The 15,217-nt window shown below is 42.2% G+C and overlaps 2 protein-coding genes across 8 annotated transcripts in view; one reads left to right on the forward strand and one right to left on the reverse strand.

Moving 5' to 3' along the window:
- LOC146441506 (tRNA selenocysteine 1-associated protein 1-like) overlaps positions 1 to 15,217 on the reverse strand; it is a 25,705-nt gene continuing 10,488 nt past the window's right edge. The window contains exons 1-11 of one of the 7 annotated variants that reach the window (XM_085051877.1): positions 12,647 to 12,770; positions 11,625 to 11,788; positions 10,212 to 10,292; positions 9,121 to 9,197; positions 8,891 to 9,024; positions 8,187 to 8,318; positions 7,147 to 7,266; positions 4,841 to 5,036; positions 4,208 to 4,253; positions 3,501 to 3,669; positions 1 to 304 (exon numbers count right to left, since the gene is read on the reverse strand). In XM_085051877.1, coding sequence (XP_084908003.1) covers positions 3,533 to 3,669; positions 4,208 to 4,253; positions 4,841 to 5,036; positions 7,147 to 7,266; positions 8,187 to 8,318; positions 8,891 to 9,024; positions 9,121 to 9,150 — 795 coding nt within the window. In that variant the 5' untranslated portion in view covers positions 9,151 to 9,197; positions 10,212 to 10,292; positions 11,625 to 11,788; positions 12,647 to 12,770 and the 3' untranslated portion in view covers positions 1 to 304; positions 3,501 to 3,532. Of the gene's footprint in view, positions 305 to 3,280; positions 3,670 to 4,207; positions 4,254 to 4,840; positions 5,037 to 7,146; positions 7,267 to 8,186; positions 8,319 to 8,890; positions 9,025 to 9,120; positions 9,198 to 10,211; positions 10,293 to 11,624; positions 11,789 to 12,646; positions 12,771 to 12,794; positions 12,939 to 13,222; positions 13,398 to 15,217 lie in introns of those variants that run through there. The other 6 variants (XM_085051874.1, XM_085051875.1, XM_085051873.1 and 3 more) reach the window with 6 other exon arrangements.
- Positions 12,865 to 15,217, forward strand: part of PAK1IP1 (PAK1 interacting protein 1) — an 8,906-nt gene continuing 6,553 nt past the window's right edge. Inside the window, exons 1-2 of the mRNA XM_085051871.1 lie at positions 12,865 to 12,992; positions 14,356 to 14,518. Of these exons, the coding sequence (XP_084907997.1) occupies positions 12,930 to 12,992; positions 14,356 to 14,518 (226 nt within the window). The 5' untranslated portion in view covers positions 12,865 to 12,929. The remainder of the gene's footprint in view (positions 12,993 to 14,355; positions 14,519 to 15,217) is intronic.

Raw genomic sequence — 15,217 nt, forward strand, 5'->3', positions numbered from 1 at the left:
TTTGCTCTGTAAATTCAAGTGCTGCTTTATTTACTTATTTAGAACAATTTCCATATGGTGACATGCCTTTAATGAAACTCATGACTCAGAAATACCTGTCGATGTAGTCAAACAACATCTATTCACATGAGTCACTGAAGTTAAATAAATGTCATTAAAAATGAGACAAAACAAAAGGCAAATATATATATATCTCCAGCAGAATGATAGTGATCATCACCATTTGATCAATCTTCCCTGTGAGTTATATCTGCAAGTTACTTTGAGGTAGCGCTAGAAAGAAGCTGTTGGTCCAAGAGCATCCCTGCAAAAAGAAACATTCACGGCTTAAGTACCATTTAGTATTTTTGAACCATTTCAAGTCTTCACCGTCTTCTAGCCTGTTTCTTTCTCCCTGTTCACTGACTGCAGGATCATTAGCCCCTCAAACCATGGTACTAAAGCTTTTCTGTTCAGAGAAGTGGAAAACAAAAACATTACTCTTCTTCAAGAAATTAGTGGGTTTTAGGTAAAGGCACTATCTCTATCACAGCTAAGTACAATGAAGAGTTTATAAAACCAATACTAGATATTCTTCACAAAAACCCCTTCATCAGACTTAAAAAACCCCACATTTCAGCTGGGTAAAACACAGACAGAACACAACCAGACAATATGAACTAGTGTGGTGTTTGAAAACATTGCTTCCAATGCTTTTCTTTTTAAATGTTCCTACTGCAATCAGCTCTTGGTAGAATTGAGGGTATGTATCTATATGATGTACATGTTCAGGTCTTTGTGTAAACTCGCTAATACAGGTGAGTAGTTGGACCAGCGCTGAAGTTCCCTCAGTTAAAAGTCTCAGCAATGAATGCCAACACTTCTGATGCACTCATTTTTTCCTGAATTTGTGCTTACACCAATACAGAAGAGTTTTTTCAGTATGCCTTTACAGTAAAGAATGTGCACTGCACACAGTCTCTTGATCCCATTTATGCACTCCTAACCGGAAAGCAGGATAGACTAGAAAGGCTCAGTAGACATAAAACAGAGAGAGCTACATAAAACAGTATCACATGGGCTGCAACCAGCAGGCTCTCTTCACCTCACTTTTCTTGTATGTTGGCTGGAAGAAAATATATTCCTCAATGTTTCTAAGGATTGCAGAACTAATGGCCCAAGCAACCCCTTTCACTCCATTTCATAAACAGTACTTTCACTACATGGGTACTTTAACAGGCCAGAACAGAAGGTGCATGCATGTCTGAAAACAGTCTCTAATGCAGAGTGCAGAGACCTCACTAACATGTAAAATCTGCGTAAATATGATTTTACTCATAAATGTGAATCATAAATATGATTACAGACTGACTTTGAGGTTTATGTGCTGTAGTGATACTGTCCTGATCGAAGTGAAATCACACAGCTACATGGGCTCCTGATGACATAGTTCACATATGAATCAACTTCCCAAATGCCAAAAATCAGCGGATACGCCACAGTATTTCTACCAAGCCAACATGCATCCTCAGCATCTGATAACACAATAAAAGGTTTTCACAAATTACTTGCTGCAACTTAAGTATGGTGTTAGAGAATGCTATGCAAAGCAAGAGATGTACTTCAAAGCAGGAAGCTTCCAGGTCTGTGCCTGGTCTATAATCCTGCAGCTTGTAATGATGGTGCTTACTACATACATAATCCTTTGCCTAGCAACTGGTTTGTACTACCATGCTCAGGCACCACAGCTGTGCACTACAACTGAAGTGACATCAAATCAAGCATGGTTTTGAAAGTTTAACACCCCACATCCAAATTCAAGGGGCCCATATCTACTATCTTGAGTTTCCTTCCTTCTGCAGTCCCCTGAAACAATTTCACACAGGTACACATGTATTCTGTTTACCCATCCAGATTCTCTTTGCTTCATTTAATCAACTTTCTGTCATATTCCCATTAATAATCTCCCTACCAGCACCCTCCAAAGACTGACCTGAAAGTTCACACCAGGGAAACATTCACCCACAAAACCCCAGTTTTCAGCCACTTTGCAACTAGTTCTCTCCAAAGCAGGGAAATGGTTGCTAAGACTAGTAATCTCCCTGCCTAAATAAGGGGGCTTTGTTTTCTCTCTATGTACACAATGCACAAAATTGAGGAACAATGAAGTTCCTATAGCACACCAAAAGACCTTTCTAGTTTAGAGCATCTGTATTTCATGGGTGGGACTTTAAAAAAAAATTCCTAGCTGAATTAAATTGTGAAAAGAGGAAGATTCTGGTAAGCAGGTAGAAGGGAGCTGATGTGCCAAGTCATCACTCTGCAATGCAGTATTAGTTTCACATTTAAGAACAGTACATAGGTTATGACCACCACTTTAATGTGATTAAGGCATTAAAGGAAAAAAAAAGGCAGCACTTTATTCCTGTTATCCTAGCAATCATGATTTAGATTGCCCCAAAACAACATGGCATACCAAAGTGCCTCAAGCAGCTCTCACGTGTATTAGCTATAAGATAACTTCTACCTTTTTTTCTTTAAAAAGTATTTTTTTGTTTCCAGACTGAATTTATTTTATTGTGTGCATTAAGTAGTAAATATTTTTGCATACACATAGCTGTCCCTATGACTGGAAAACACTTTACACCCTTTCAGATAAGAACAGTTTAGAGGAAGCCACTCAGAAGTTGCTATCTTAAAGCAGAACTTTCTTCATTGCCATCTCCCCTAACCCCCTTTGACTTGAATGCTGAAAGCTGCCATCGTACTAAAATGTTATAAACCTCATCACTATGAAACATCTGAGCATGAAGACTGAACAAATAAAAGAAAGATGTTTAGGAGAGGGTGCAACTTAGTTGAATAGGATGTTGGGATACTTTAATTCCTGATGGGTTATTCTTCCTCCTTTAAACCCCAAAGTTTTCTCCAAGGATTTTTATGTTTAAGAACACACACTACATTACACCAGTTTCTTTGCTGTAATGCATCAATTGAGAAGACTAACAAGAAGGGCAAAAATAAAATTATCAGTAAGTATCATCCTTAGTCTTCAGAATGTTTGCAGCCACAGGAGCTCAAAATTTGCCCTTCTGTATGTTAAAACTGTACAGATTAAGCATGTTAAGAGCTTGTAAAAGTTTGCCTAGGTATCTGGGAAGTATGTATGTGAGAGCTAGTTCTTGGTAGTACTGATGCCCATAGCAAAGACAGGTGAAATACCCCTACTGCCTCCAGATAAACTTCACAAGCCAGAAGAGAAGATGTTTTACATATGTAAGTAAAATCCCTTGCTGGCCAGTTTGCAGAAACAAAATTTTATTTACACAGGCAAGTCTGTCTCTAGACCCCATTGAACTCTTTACATTTCTAGAATATTTACATGATTTCAAGATGCTCCAAGTGATGAACAAAACAAAAATTACAGAAACTGCCAAAAGCATAGCAAAAAAACCCCAACCTATCATTGTGCTTTAAAACTTATGATCTAGAGTAATGTAGAAGAAATGTAATTTTAGCACCTTGGTCTTAACGGTCATGCTATATAAGACACTTAAATAGCAGAAGGGATGTCAGAAGTGACCGTATCCAGAGGCTGCCAGTGACAATTCATGAGCGCATCATAGAGTTCTTCACTTGTCTCCATAAATTGTCTGTTCATTTCATCAACATCCAAATACAGCTGTGGATCTGAAAATAAAAGCCTGGTAAGTACAAGTGTCAGATCTTCGGAGGCTTGCACACAAAAACCTCAAGTGCCTAGTAAAGTGTACTTTAGCTAAATTTAATGATTTAATAAGTCTAGTAAGACATTTATTCACCTACAGTTTTAGTGAACCTGACCAGTCCAGCTTCTTTTGGAATTTGTGTATTTAGAATGCTAGGAATATACTGGTATTTCCACATGGAGCAGAGATTTAGGGATAATTAATACTTCTGAACATTATTACAAGATGTCTCTACCAATGAGTTTAACACATAATAATCTTAGCAGAATACAAAAATACAGTAAATTCTCCAATAAACCTTTTTAGAAGGAGAAAGAAGGCAAAGTTACAAAAAGCCTACTGCAATGAGCTGTTGACAGTGTGCCATTCTACTTGACATGGTGTACATTATTAGCTTTAAAATACTACCTCAGCTGTAACCAATTCTTTATCCAATAGTCACTGGCATGTACAGTTAAACGGCAGAAGCATTCAAGCTTCAGTGATAATTTTATCATTACCTTCAGTTAATAGGTCATCATTAATTTCAGTCATAGCTGAAGCTTCCTAAAAAACAAAAGTTTAATCATAGTCAATTTCAGAAAACATTACAAATCCAAAATAATTTTATTCTCCCTCCCAAATTGTTCCCTTCTCCCATAACTACAAAACAAGCAGGCACAGGTGGTTGGTGGGGAGGGCTTTTTTGTCCGGTGTTTGCTGCTTTCTAATGGTTTGGGTTTAATTTTTTTTTGTTAGTTTGTTTAGATTTTTTTGGGTTTTTTTTTTAAGAAAACCATAGTATAGTCCTGCTTGGAAGGCACTTTCAGAAGTTGTAATTGATCAACCAGCTGATCTTGATATGATCATCTCACAACAATTCTTTATTTTGCTTTAAGCAAAGCACATCAGAAAAACAGGATGAGAGACCACAACATTTTGCTGTCAGAACTGTTATTTAACATATATGGACAAATAATGCTGTATAAGTATCTAATTCTACACATGCCCTAAAGCCCTTAAAAATGCTGAATATAACCGTCACACTTAACTGAAAGCATGATTTCAGTTTTAGGACTTCTTTGCTCTGATTTACACAAGCCACACAATCTGTTATCTGTCTTTTTTTTTTTAATTAACTGTAGTGTCTTTACCTCAAAAACGGCTGGAGCCATAACAGCATCTCCTAAAGAGCAGTCTCCAACAGCTTGCATGCTATCATAGGGAGTATAGGAGCTGTAGTTGTAGTCAGCATAAGGATCGTAATTCCACTGTGAGTAGTAGTTCTGATAATCTTGGTAATAATCATTATAGTTGTATGACTGGTACCGCTGGAATTCTGCTTTCAGTCTGAAACATGAAAAGTTATACACAGTTAAGAGTTTGAGAACTAAAAACTGTAAACCCAGTGTTGAAGTTAAACAATTTTACACACTTCCAAATTTACAAGGAAGCTTTTCTAAATAGTTGCCTAAGTTTTAAGTCACAGCACAATACATCATATGTTTACACAGAAGCAAATGCTCTCACCTTCACCAATGCCAAAAGTCATTATTTCTATGGATTAACTCAAGTTACATTTATCTATGTTCAGTTTAAGTACTTTTGGTATCTGTATAAGCAAGCTGCTGATAAAAAGATGATTTATTAAGACCCTTATAAAACACAGCTGCTTTAAAGACACTTTAAACATTTAAAGTCTTAATTAGTCCTTCCATCTTTTATTAATACTAAGCCTTGTTATTTCCAGAAACAAGAAGTAAAGTCAGATCATCCATTTCAGAGGAGCATCTTACACTGCCTGTCAATTTACCATGTCTACCTTCACCTTCTCAATTTTTGGTCCATGAACAGTTACCAAAGCATAGCTGTCAGGTGAAGTCAGCACTGCCATTATCCAGAATGAAGCCAAAGCAACAGGAAAATTACAAAACTCATTAGTTCTTAAGACCAAGTTATTAGGCCAGGTGATTAGTTTTCACTGCTTTCCCTCTCCTGAGCAGATTTTTCTCAGAGAGAACTTCAAGTTGACTACTGACAAGTATCACTGAACAAGAACAGTCTGTACTAAAACAGAGATACACTACATAAAAAACATTGGGACAAATCAGCTGCACATTCCAAAAAACTCCCTAGGCTTAGATGTTTCCTCACTGATTACATACAAGCAGACCTCCTGTGCTGGCAGAGCCCAATTTCTCTGTATCTCCAGTTCATTATAGAAAATTCAGATTGGGGCTTTTTGCCAAGAACACTGAAGAAACTCAAGTAGTTTCCAATGTAAGCGACTTAATGACAAACTACTCTGATGGCTGGATATTTGGATGCTGTGAGAGTATGGCACTCAGCCATTCAGAAACAGGTAAGTGGTATTTCAGTATCCACGTTACATTTTTGCTTCATTACTGTGAAGCTACACATACATTCTAATACATAGGTATTTTATTGTCTTACTACTGTAGTAAACAAATGACTACATAATGTCTCAGTCTTCTGCTTCCAACTTCTCTCCTATATGCATCTCTGTAGGAAAGAAAAATCTAAAAATACCACTGACATTCTTCTGGATAGCAGAAGTGAGGAAAACTTTCTTGGGACCTCATTTTCAAAGCAATTTAGACAACGCAGATCTGGACAGTGCTCTCTTGGGTAAGGGCATTTCTGTTCCAAAGCAATGAGGCAACATTGGCAAAATTATCCAGGGAAGGAATGCAGGAGCTGTTATTTTTAGCCTTGTAAGAGAACAGACCAGCTAACCTTATGAATATATACTGAAATTGTTTTATAGAAAGTTCTATTTTTGTCTGTATTCTGGATCAAAGTTTATCAAATTTGATATCAAGTCTCTAATTGAATTGTCTTCAATAACTGAGAGAACTGAGCTGGCAGAAAAAAAGCCCCTCTCAAACTCAATCAACTTTAAACTTCCTGCTGCCCTAATCACTTGAGAAGCAAAGAGTAGTATTCTAAACAAACTGTTCAAGCAACATGTCCTTTGGCTTCCTCCCCTTTATATAATGTATTTTTCCACTAAAGAGTTCCTTCCTCTGCCAGCCTATTTTAAAACCAGTAATGTGCTACCTTGCCTAAACCAAGGGGAAAGATCTAGAAGAAAAGCTTTCTCGCATCAAAACAAATACTTGCTGTCCCTTCTACCTTCTTCAGGCCCAAACATGAAATACTTACAACTGTATTCAGCTTCACTACTGTACAAATTAAGGCTGGTCACAACAGCAGCTAAGCCCAAGTTATACAATCTGGCTAGACTTAAAAGATGGATTTCCCCAGCAATCCTCAAAGAGGTTGATGAATCCAGGCAGTCAAAACATAATGCTTCTGTGATTTTGTTTTTGCATCGTGTGTATAGCAATTATAGCAAGGGCCATAGTCTTTACAAAGGCAGAACTAAAAGAATCCGATTATTTAGAATTACTGTATCAATGCACAACTCATTTGTTACCTTTTAGAAATTCCTATGCTCAGCCGGATTCGTTTTCCCCCCAGACCTGGTGCATTCTGGCAGTCTTGCAGTGCCCTCATCTGATCACCTTGCTCACCAAATCTGACAAAGGCATACCCTCTACAATTTTCAAAAGGGAGAAAACAAATTCTAGTATTCATAACAGTTACAAAGCTAATGAATTCAATTTCTGTCTTCATGAAAACAGAAAATAGTAGCTACTACAGCTTCTAATACCTAAGCAACCTCTCTGGCATGTGCACATGCACAGAAGATGCTTTTGCAAAATTAAGAACTTGGGCCAGAAGCAAAGAGCTTTTTTGATAGCAGTAATATGCATCTTGCCAAAAGCCAGCTAAACAATACATATTAACTTCTGTGTAAGTAACCAGATTCCCAATTTCTGCACTTACAGCAGTTAATTTACCCATATTAACCCACTCCTACTGCTGTACAACCCTAACATTCTTCTAAAATTTGCTCTCTCAGATCTCCTTTCTCTTTTTTTCCCCCCAGGTTTCTTGAATTAGTCCATTACAGCCAGTGTTTTCTGAACAGCAAACTCACTCATCCCTGCTTGACTCACTCCCTGGCCAGTTTAACTTCCATTAAGCTTTATTTACTAGTATTAGAACTTCTGTCTCCCAGTCCCCTAAGATTTGCTAGGCCTTGCACTTCTCTTCCACATGTAAAAAGGGAATTATTTTGTCCTCAGCACTGCAGATGACTAAGTTGACACAGTGCTGTAGGTAAGCACAGCAGTCCATGCAAAGCTCTCCCTTCTCCCACCACCTAACGTCTTTCATGCAAATATGCATTTGGCTAAATTGAAGCTTATCGCATTAACTGAAATCATATTAAGCTGCTAAAACAAACCATAAAGTTTTATAAGCACATGGATCCATGTTGTTAAAAAATAATGCCAGAGACTAATCTCTCTCTTTCTGCCTCTGAAGAAAATGCAGAGCCAGTTCAAATGCAAGTTCTGACTTAGAGAAGCAAACATACTGACAGCATTAACACATTTTCACAGGCATTACCTGGAATATCCCAGCAGGTCTGTTGCTATTTTGCAGTCAATACATGAGGGATACCTCTTTAGGAAGTAGTCATAGAGCTGGAAATCATCCACTTCTGGAGTAAGCTCCCCAACAAATATTGAATAATCCGGTCTTTAAAAAGGGAAGAGAACCATTGTTAAGCTTGAAAAGAACACCATTCATTTCAGTATTGAAGTATCTAACAAGCAAGTAGTTATTACTGGACAAATAAGGAGACAAAATATGAAGAGAGTGTTAACTGCAAAACTCTGCTGAGGAGTGTAGAGAAATGCATTGTCATCACTCTAAAAAGTTCTCACTTTCTCTGAGTCCATTCTACCACTTTTTCCAAGAGAAAATATTTCAACAAAGACCCAAATTTATTAAAGACTCTTTTAAAAAAGTTGGTTTTAAAAAGTAGTATTTGTTGTCTGAAGGGCAGGGCACCCAAAAATACCAAGAAAAAATATTAAGTTGCAGCCATAATTCAAAACACTATTTTGATACCACATCTCAAGCGATTGAGACGGAACTAGGAAAAAATAATTTTTCAATTGGCAATGCAATTCTGTAAGCAAAACTTAGTGTATAGGCACCAGGTGTGCCATTTCAGGATTCTAAAAACAATTTATAGCATTCACTAGTCATTAATAATTTAAACAGATACAAAAGGCTCAGAGTTTACCCCTTCTAAAGGTCTTTACCTGGTTGCATTAGTACTACTAGGGACAAACTCTATTCTTCCTGGTTTTATTTTGTTCTTTTTCTTCCGTTTCTTCTGTGGTGTTCTCCACCAGCTGTAGGCCTGGAGACATTCTCTTTTTTTTGCCATCAAGTCCTGTAGGGAGAAAAAAAATTGCCTTTATAGTATTTAGTCTCATTTACATTCCTCCCTCCCACTCCCCATCACCACAGGTGATTTCCCCATATTCACCTTGCCCTTGAAAGAAGCCTGGGGTCCCATTTCTCCCTCCGCCTCCCATGAGGGAAAGCAGCCTCTGGGGAAAACGCCTGGCAAAAATAACAGAGCCAAAGGATTGTATGAACAGCCATATTCCCCTGACCTGTCATGCTGGCTAAAGGATTGACAGCTTCCTCTGGGAATTAGGGAAAAACCAGATAGCCCTTTGATGCTGGCCAATCCTAAATGTTAATTAGCTTCAGGACTGGACTGTGTTCCACTTGAGCTCCAGGATGCAAAAAACCCTGTTGCAGCACAATCTGAGTGATGAAGAGGCAGGGAAATTGTCACTCTTGCCTAGAAGGGATCTCCACTGTCCCTATATATCTCCCCTCACCTAGGAATTATTCTTCTGTGAGATGCCTCTCCTCACTACCCAGCAGTGAGCCACTCTCCCAGGCCAGGAACAGTAACAAGAGGCCAATTAATGGCACACAAGGAGAAAGCAGACCAGGAACAGGCATTAGCTTGGCTGAGGGAAAACTCAAACCCAGACGCAAGGCCAGGAAGAAAGAGGCATAAAAAGTGCCTCTTGGAAAAAAAATAAAAGAAAAAAAAATAGGAAAAAAACCCCTAAAACCCCAAAAACCACAGCTCAAAAAGGAAGTGACTGGGGCAACAACACAAGGGAAGAGGGGAAGCAGCCATATTAACACAGGTTGCCTCCCTCACTTTAAGATTCTGAAGAACAAGGACTTCCAAAAATAAGAGTGATGTTCCACAATATTTACTTACGCAGGCTTTAATGTTCTTCCTCTATAACACCTCCACATGTATCTTATATAGAGGGTGCTATGCGCAAGGTCTTTCAGAAGAACTCGCGCTCAAATAATCCAAACTGCAAAGCTTAACGTAATGACCCCGAACCTGCTTGAGTCGACACAGTTAAGTGTCCTGAGGACAGCCACCAATTACCACATTGCCAGAAGAAATCACAGGACTAAAAGAACACCCAACTCAGAGCAAGCTAGCTATTTTAGCTTTACATTTATTAGGAATTCTGAGTATGGTTCTCGAATCCATTTAGGCACTGCAAGCCTGTATTTCTGACTAAATGATCTTACCTGGCTTGCCATGGTTCAAACTGTCTTCTGTCTTTCTCAAACAGGATGGCTGCACAGGTTCAGCTTAGTGCACTCCTTCAGCTGAAAAAAATGTTGGGGAGAAAAAGAAGATGAAAGATTTTATCCTCAAGATTAATTAATTCCAAATATGTTCACCCCACCACATGCTTTAAATGTTATTAATTCAGAACTTAATTTTTTAAGTTCTGACTTGTTGCTGCTGAAACAATGGAGATAAGAAGGATATACAGCCAATGGGATTATGATTAGCAGTAATCTTCACTGCCCTGGACTGTAGTAGACCACAAGGTTTTCCCATGGTTCAACAGGCTAGAAAATTTTCATGATCTTTTAAGTCACTTGTACCTTACTCTTAATTCTGAAATACCTACATATTAGCAACCCAGTAATTCAGAAGACTCTGAAAGAGTTAGAAACAAGGCAACAGATACAGGCTACAATATGTTTTGTACAACCCCCCAGGTTTCTTCCCCTTTCAGCCAAATTTAAAATTAATTTATTTGTACCACAAACTATGCAGCTGAAAACAAGACGTGGTACTTCCTACCTGCTTAATAGGAGAAATAAAAGCAGGATGAGGGCACAGTACAAGCAAACATGATATTTCTCTGCAGCTTTTCCACACACACATTTCACTCATTACCATCAAGTTAGCAGCAAATAGATTTTTACGGCCACCACTAAACCAGTCAACACACCTTCTTGAAGAGATACCTGTCTTTGATGATTCCAATATCCTTTCTTTAGACTTCATCCAACAAATATAAACCAGTGCAAAAACCAGTTTCTGCATTTACTTTCACACACATATGTTACTCCTTCTAAGCAAATACTTAACTGTTGAATTTCTAATTCCCATTTCCACTCAAGAATTTATGTAACATTTTACATCTTGGCTGATCAAACCCACAGCCACATAATGCAATGAACACAGAGCATCTACAATGCCTTAAAGGCTTGCCTGCAGAGCGGAGCAGTTCAGAACACTACTTCTGAAAATGGATTAGGCTAACTTGACATAGGATAGCCATAAACCATAATTAGAGCAACCATGCATGGTGCTATTCAGAATGACTATGGACTTTATCCCCACAGCCATTCTGAAGCCAAAAGAAAAGTCAAGTACAAACAAGCCCTTAAAATGCAGCCATATACTAATAATGTTAGCATATGCTAAACTGAGAGTGTGCTTACTGCAAGTAATTGCATTCATTATAAAGAATCAGCAGCAGCAACTTCTTCCTTAGGTGGTCATTAATAATGCCAGTATCCACATAATGTTCCTCTAACATTAGTTTTTAATAAAACTTTTTATTAAACTCCTCCCTGCTCTCAACACTGAAATATTGATTTTTTAATTCATAGCTGCACAGTAACTTTTTTTAAACGTACCACTTTTCACTCGTGCAGACCTACTGGATGGCACACACGACAGAGAGCTCTTGTTGCAAGAGGCTATCAGGAGGCAAGTGATGTGACTGCTTCTTGGTCAGTTATCAGCAACTTCTATGCAAAACTGCTTTTGTACACCTCCCTGTCCAACCTTGACCTTCTCACTAGAAAACAAAAAATATTAAAAACAGTTAAAACAGCATGCATTAATATAATACATTTTTTTACATTTGCCTTAACTACAGCTAGCTTTCATTTAGGCAGTGGGGCAGCATCAACCTCCAGAATTCAAACACATCCTTAATTGGACTACACACACATCATAGCAACTCTTGATTTTATTCCACGTTTATTGCATCGTTGCGTTTATCCGGGCAGAAAGGTGGGCGAAGCTGTTGACGGCCTGAATCCCCCGTGCAAACTCCGCTCACTCAGGCAGCGAGCAACCCGCCCCTCCTTCCTTCGTCACTAATTTCGCTCACACGAGGCGCTGCGTCAGGGCTCCGGGATGAGGGAGCGTGGAAGAGCTCTCGGGGCCGGCGCGGTGACCCCAGCCGAGCCCAGGCCCGAGCCGTGACGCATTTCTCTAAGCGAGCCACTCGGCACGACGGGAAGGGCCCGAGCGACCACAAGTGCGCCCCGCCCGGCCGCGGCCCTCCGCGAGCAGCCACACTGGCACCGGGGCCGCGCTTCCCGCTTGTTGGGCCACGCGATAACAAATTAAGTAATGAAAAAAAAAAAAAAAAAAAAAAAAGACCCAACGAAATACAGTAAAGGCCGGCAGGGCCCGGGGCTGGGGACGGGCGGGTTCTCTGGCGCCTCGGCCCGACCGCCGCCGGGGCCTCCCCGCCCCGCGCGCCCTGAGGGAGGCGGGGGCCCCGCGGCACCGGGTAAGGGAAAAGGGCGAACACCCCAGCCCGCCCCGCTCCCAGAAGAGCGGTTCGCGCCCCTTTTGCCCGCTCCCAGCCCCCGATCCCGGCCACCGCTTTCCCCCCTCCCTCCCTGGCGATCCCGGCACTAACGCCTCTCGTCCTCCCCGCCGCCATCACCGCCACCGCCGCTTCCGCCCCGCGAGGCCCCCTGCGCGAGCTGCCCCGCGCGCAGCCTGACCCCGCGCCGCTCCCTCCCGCGCTTCCCGCTCCGCGGCCGATCCCGCGGGATTCTCCTCACCCTCGGGGAGTGAGCGCTGCCGCACGCCACACGCGGGGCCGGCGCGGCGCGGAGCGGAGCAGGCAGCGCGGCGGACGGGCGGGCGGGCGGCGGAAGAGCCGGCGGGAAGCCCGGGGCGGCGCCGTGCGGTGGGGGATGGAGCTGGTGGCGGGGTGCTACGAGCAGGTGCTGCTGGGGTTCGCCACGCGGCCCGGACAGGTAACGGGGATGGGGGGAATGCGGGGGGAAGGAAGAGTCACGGAACAGTTCGGGGTGGAAGGGACCTTAGAGGCCATTTAGTTCCAACCCCCCTGCCGTGGGCAGGCACACCTTCCAGGAGACCAGCGTGTTCGGAGCCCCATCCAGCCTGCTCTCGAACACCTCTCGGGAGGTGTGGAGAGGAAATGCCCCTCCCGCCCGCCCCTCTGAGAGCACACTCCGGCACTCACCGCCTCGCCCGTCCGCAGCCGCGGTTCCGTGCGCCGCCGGGGCTCTTAAAGCGCGCTGCGGGGGCGGGGCGGCCTCTCCCGCAGCCTGTGCCGCCAGGCTCGGCCCCTCGCTGCCCCGAAGGGCTCCCGGGAGCCGGGGAGCCTCGGGCTGCGGGGAGCCACGTGGGTGCGCGGGGCTGCGCTGCGAGGCTGCTGCTCCCGGCGCGGCGCTGAGGATGGAGCGCTGCACGGGGGAGGGATGCACGGGGGCTGGGGCCAGGTGGAAGGCGTGTCTCCAGCCTGCCGTGATGGAAAACGGGAGAATCCGCCTCTCCTGCCCTTGGGATTTATCTCTGTGCAGACACTTTTTCACAGACAGCTTCGTCTAAGCACAGCACTGATTACAAGGGGCGTTTCGCAAGCTTAAATCCTTTGGACTAATCTCCTAACGGCGCATTAACTCAATAAGATCTCATTATGCTTATAGCTAAGTATAATTCCTCTCCCTGTACTCAGCAGTGGTATGGCCACACCTCAAGTGCCGTGTTCAGTTCTGGGACCCTCAGTTCAGGAAAGAGACTGAGAGGCTGGAGCGTGTCCAGAGAAGGGCGATGAAGCTGGGGAAGGGTCTGGAGCACAAGTCCTATAGGAGTGGCTGAAGGAGCTGGGGGTGTTTAGCTTGGAGAAAAGGAGGCTCAGGGGTGACCTTACCACTATCTACAACTGCCTGAAAGGAGGGTGTAGCCAGGTGAGGGTCAGCCTCTTCTCCCAGTGACGGAGCAAGAGAACATGGCCTCACGCTGTGCCAGGGGAGGTTTAGGTTGGGCATTAGGAAGAATTTCTTCACAGAAAGGGTGATTAAACATTGTAATGGGCTGCCCAGGGAGGTGGTAGAGTCACCGTCCCTGGAGGTGTTTAAGGAGAGACTGGATGTGGCACTCAGTGCTATGGTCTCTTGACAAGGTGATGTTCAGTCATAGGTTGGACTTGTTGATATCAGAGGTCTTTTCCAACCTCGTTAATTCTATAATTCTGATTTTTACATGTATACTTTTTCAGATTTTGCTTTTAAAAATAAACTTACAGGACAATGAAGTGGAAACTTACTATGGTAAGCTTGAGAAAGACCTGTTTGTTTTGCATTTCATTTACAGTCCTGGACAGTCATCCCTGATTTTACACATCATGCCCGCTCTGCCTCGTTGTCAGCAGTAGCAGTGAATAACAGATATGTGGTCACTGGGAGCAGAGATGAGACAATCCAAATCTATGACATGAAAAAGAAGATAGAACATGGGGCGCTGCTACAGCACAATGGTAAGGGAGCATTTCTTTGTAAAAAGCATTAATGATAAAAAATTGTAGCTGAAAAACCAGCCCTTGCCAGAAAAACAAAACTGATATATTTTTTAATAAGACTGTAATAGTGGTGGTGTTGATGCCATGATGGTGTGATGATACAAACAGGGTAAGCTTTTGAGCATAAAAGTAAAAAAAAAAATTATTTTGGTAGTAACCCACAAATATAGCTGTGGCTTTCAATGATTTGTAGTTTTAACTGGTTAAGAAGTTATGTCCCACAAATGGCTTATGTACCATTTTTCTTCTATTAGGACAGTTTATCTAGACCATGCGTACTCCCAGCTACCATCTTTCCCAGTGTCCTTGTCCTGTCACAAGTGTATCTGAGCCACACAAAAGAGAGTTTGTCTGTGAGAGCGGGCTGCTGCTGCCAGAGGAGTTAACCTGGTACACTTCCCACTGCATGTGCTGCCTGAATTACAACTGTAAAGTACATCATAGAGTCACAAAATAGTTTGGGTTGGAAGGGACCTTTTAAAGGTCATCTGATCCAACCCCACTGCAGTGAACAGGGACATCTTCAACCAGATCAGGTTATGCAGAGCCCCATCCAATTGGGCCTTGAATGTTTCCAAGGACTGAGTATGAACCACCTCTCTGGGCAACTGTTCCAGTGTATCACTGCTGTCCATGTAAAAACACTTCTTTCTTACA

The sequence above is a fragment of the Lichenostomus cassidix genome, chromosome 2 (assembly GCF_008360975.1).
Source record: "Lichenostomus cassidix isolate B80296 chromosome 2, HeHo_3.0, whole genome shotgun sequence".
NCBI classification, from domain to species: Eukaryota; Metazoa; Chordata; class Aves; order Passeriformes; family Meliphagidae; genus Lichenostomus; species Lichenostomus cassidix.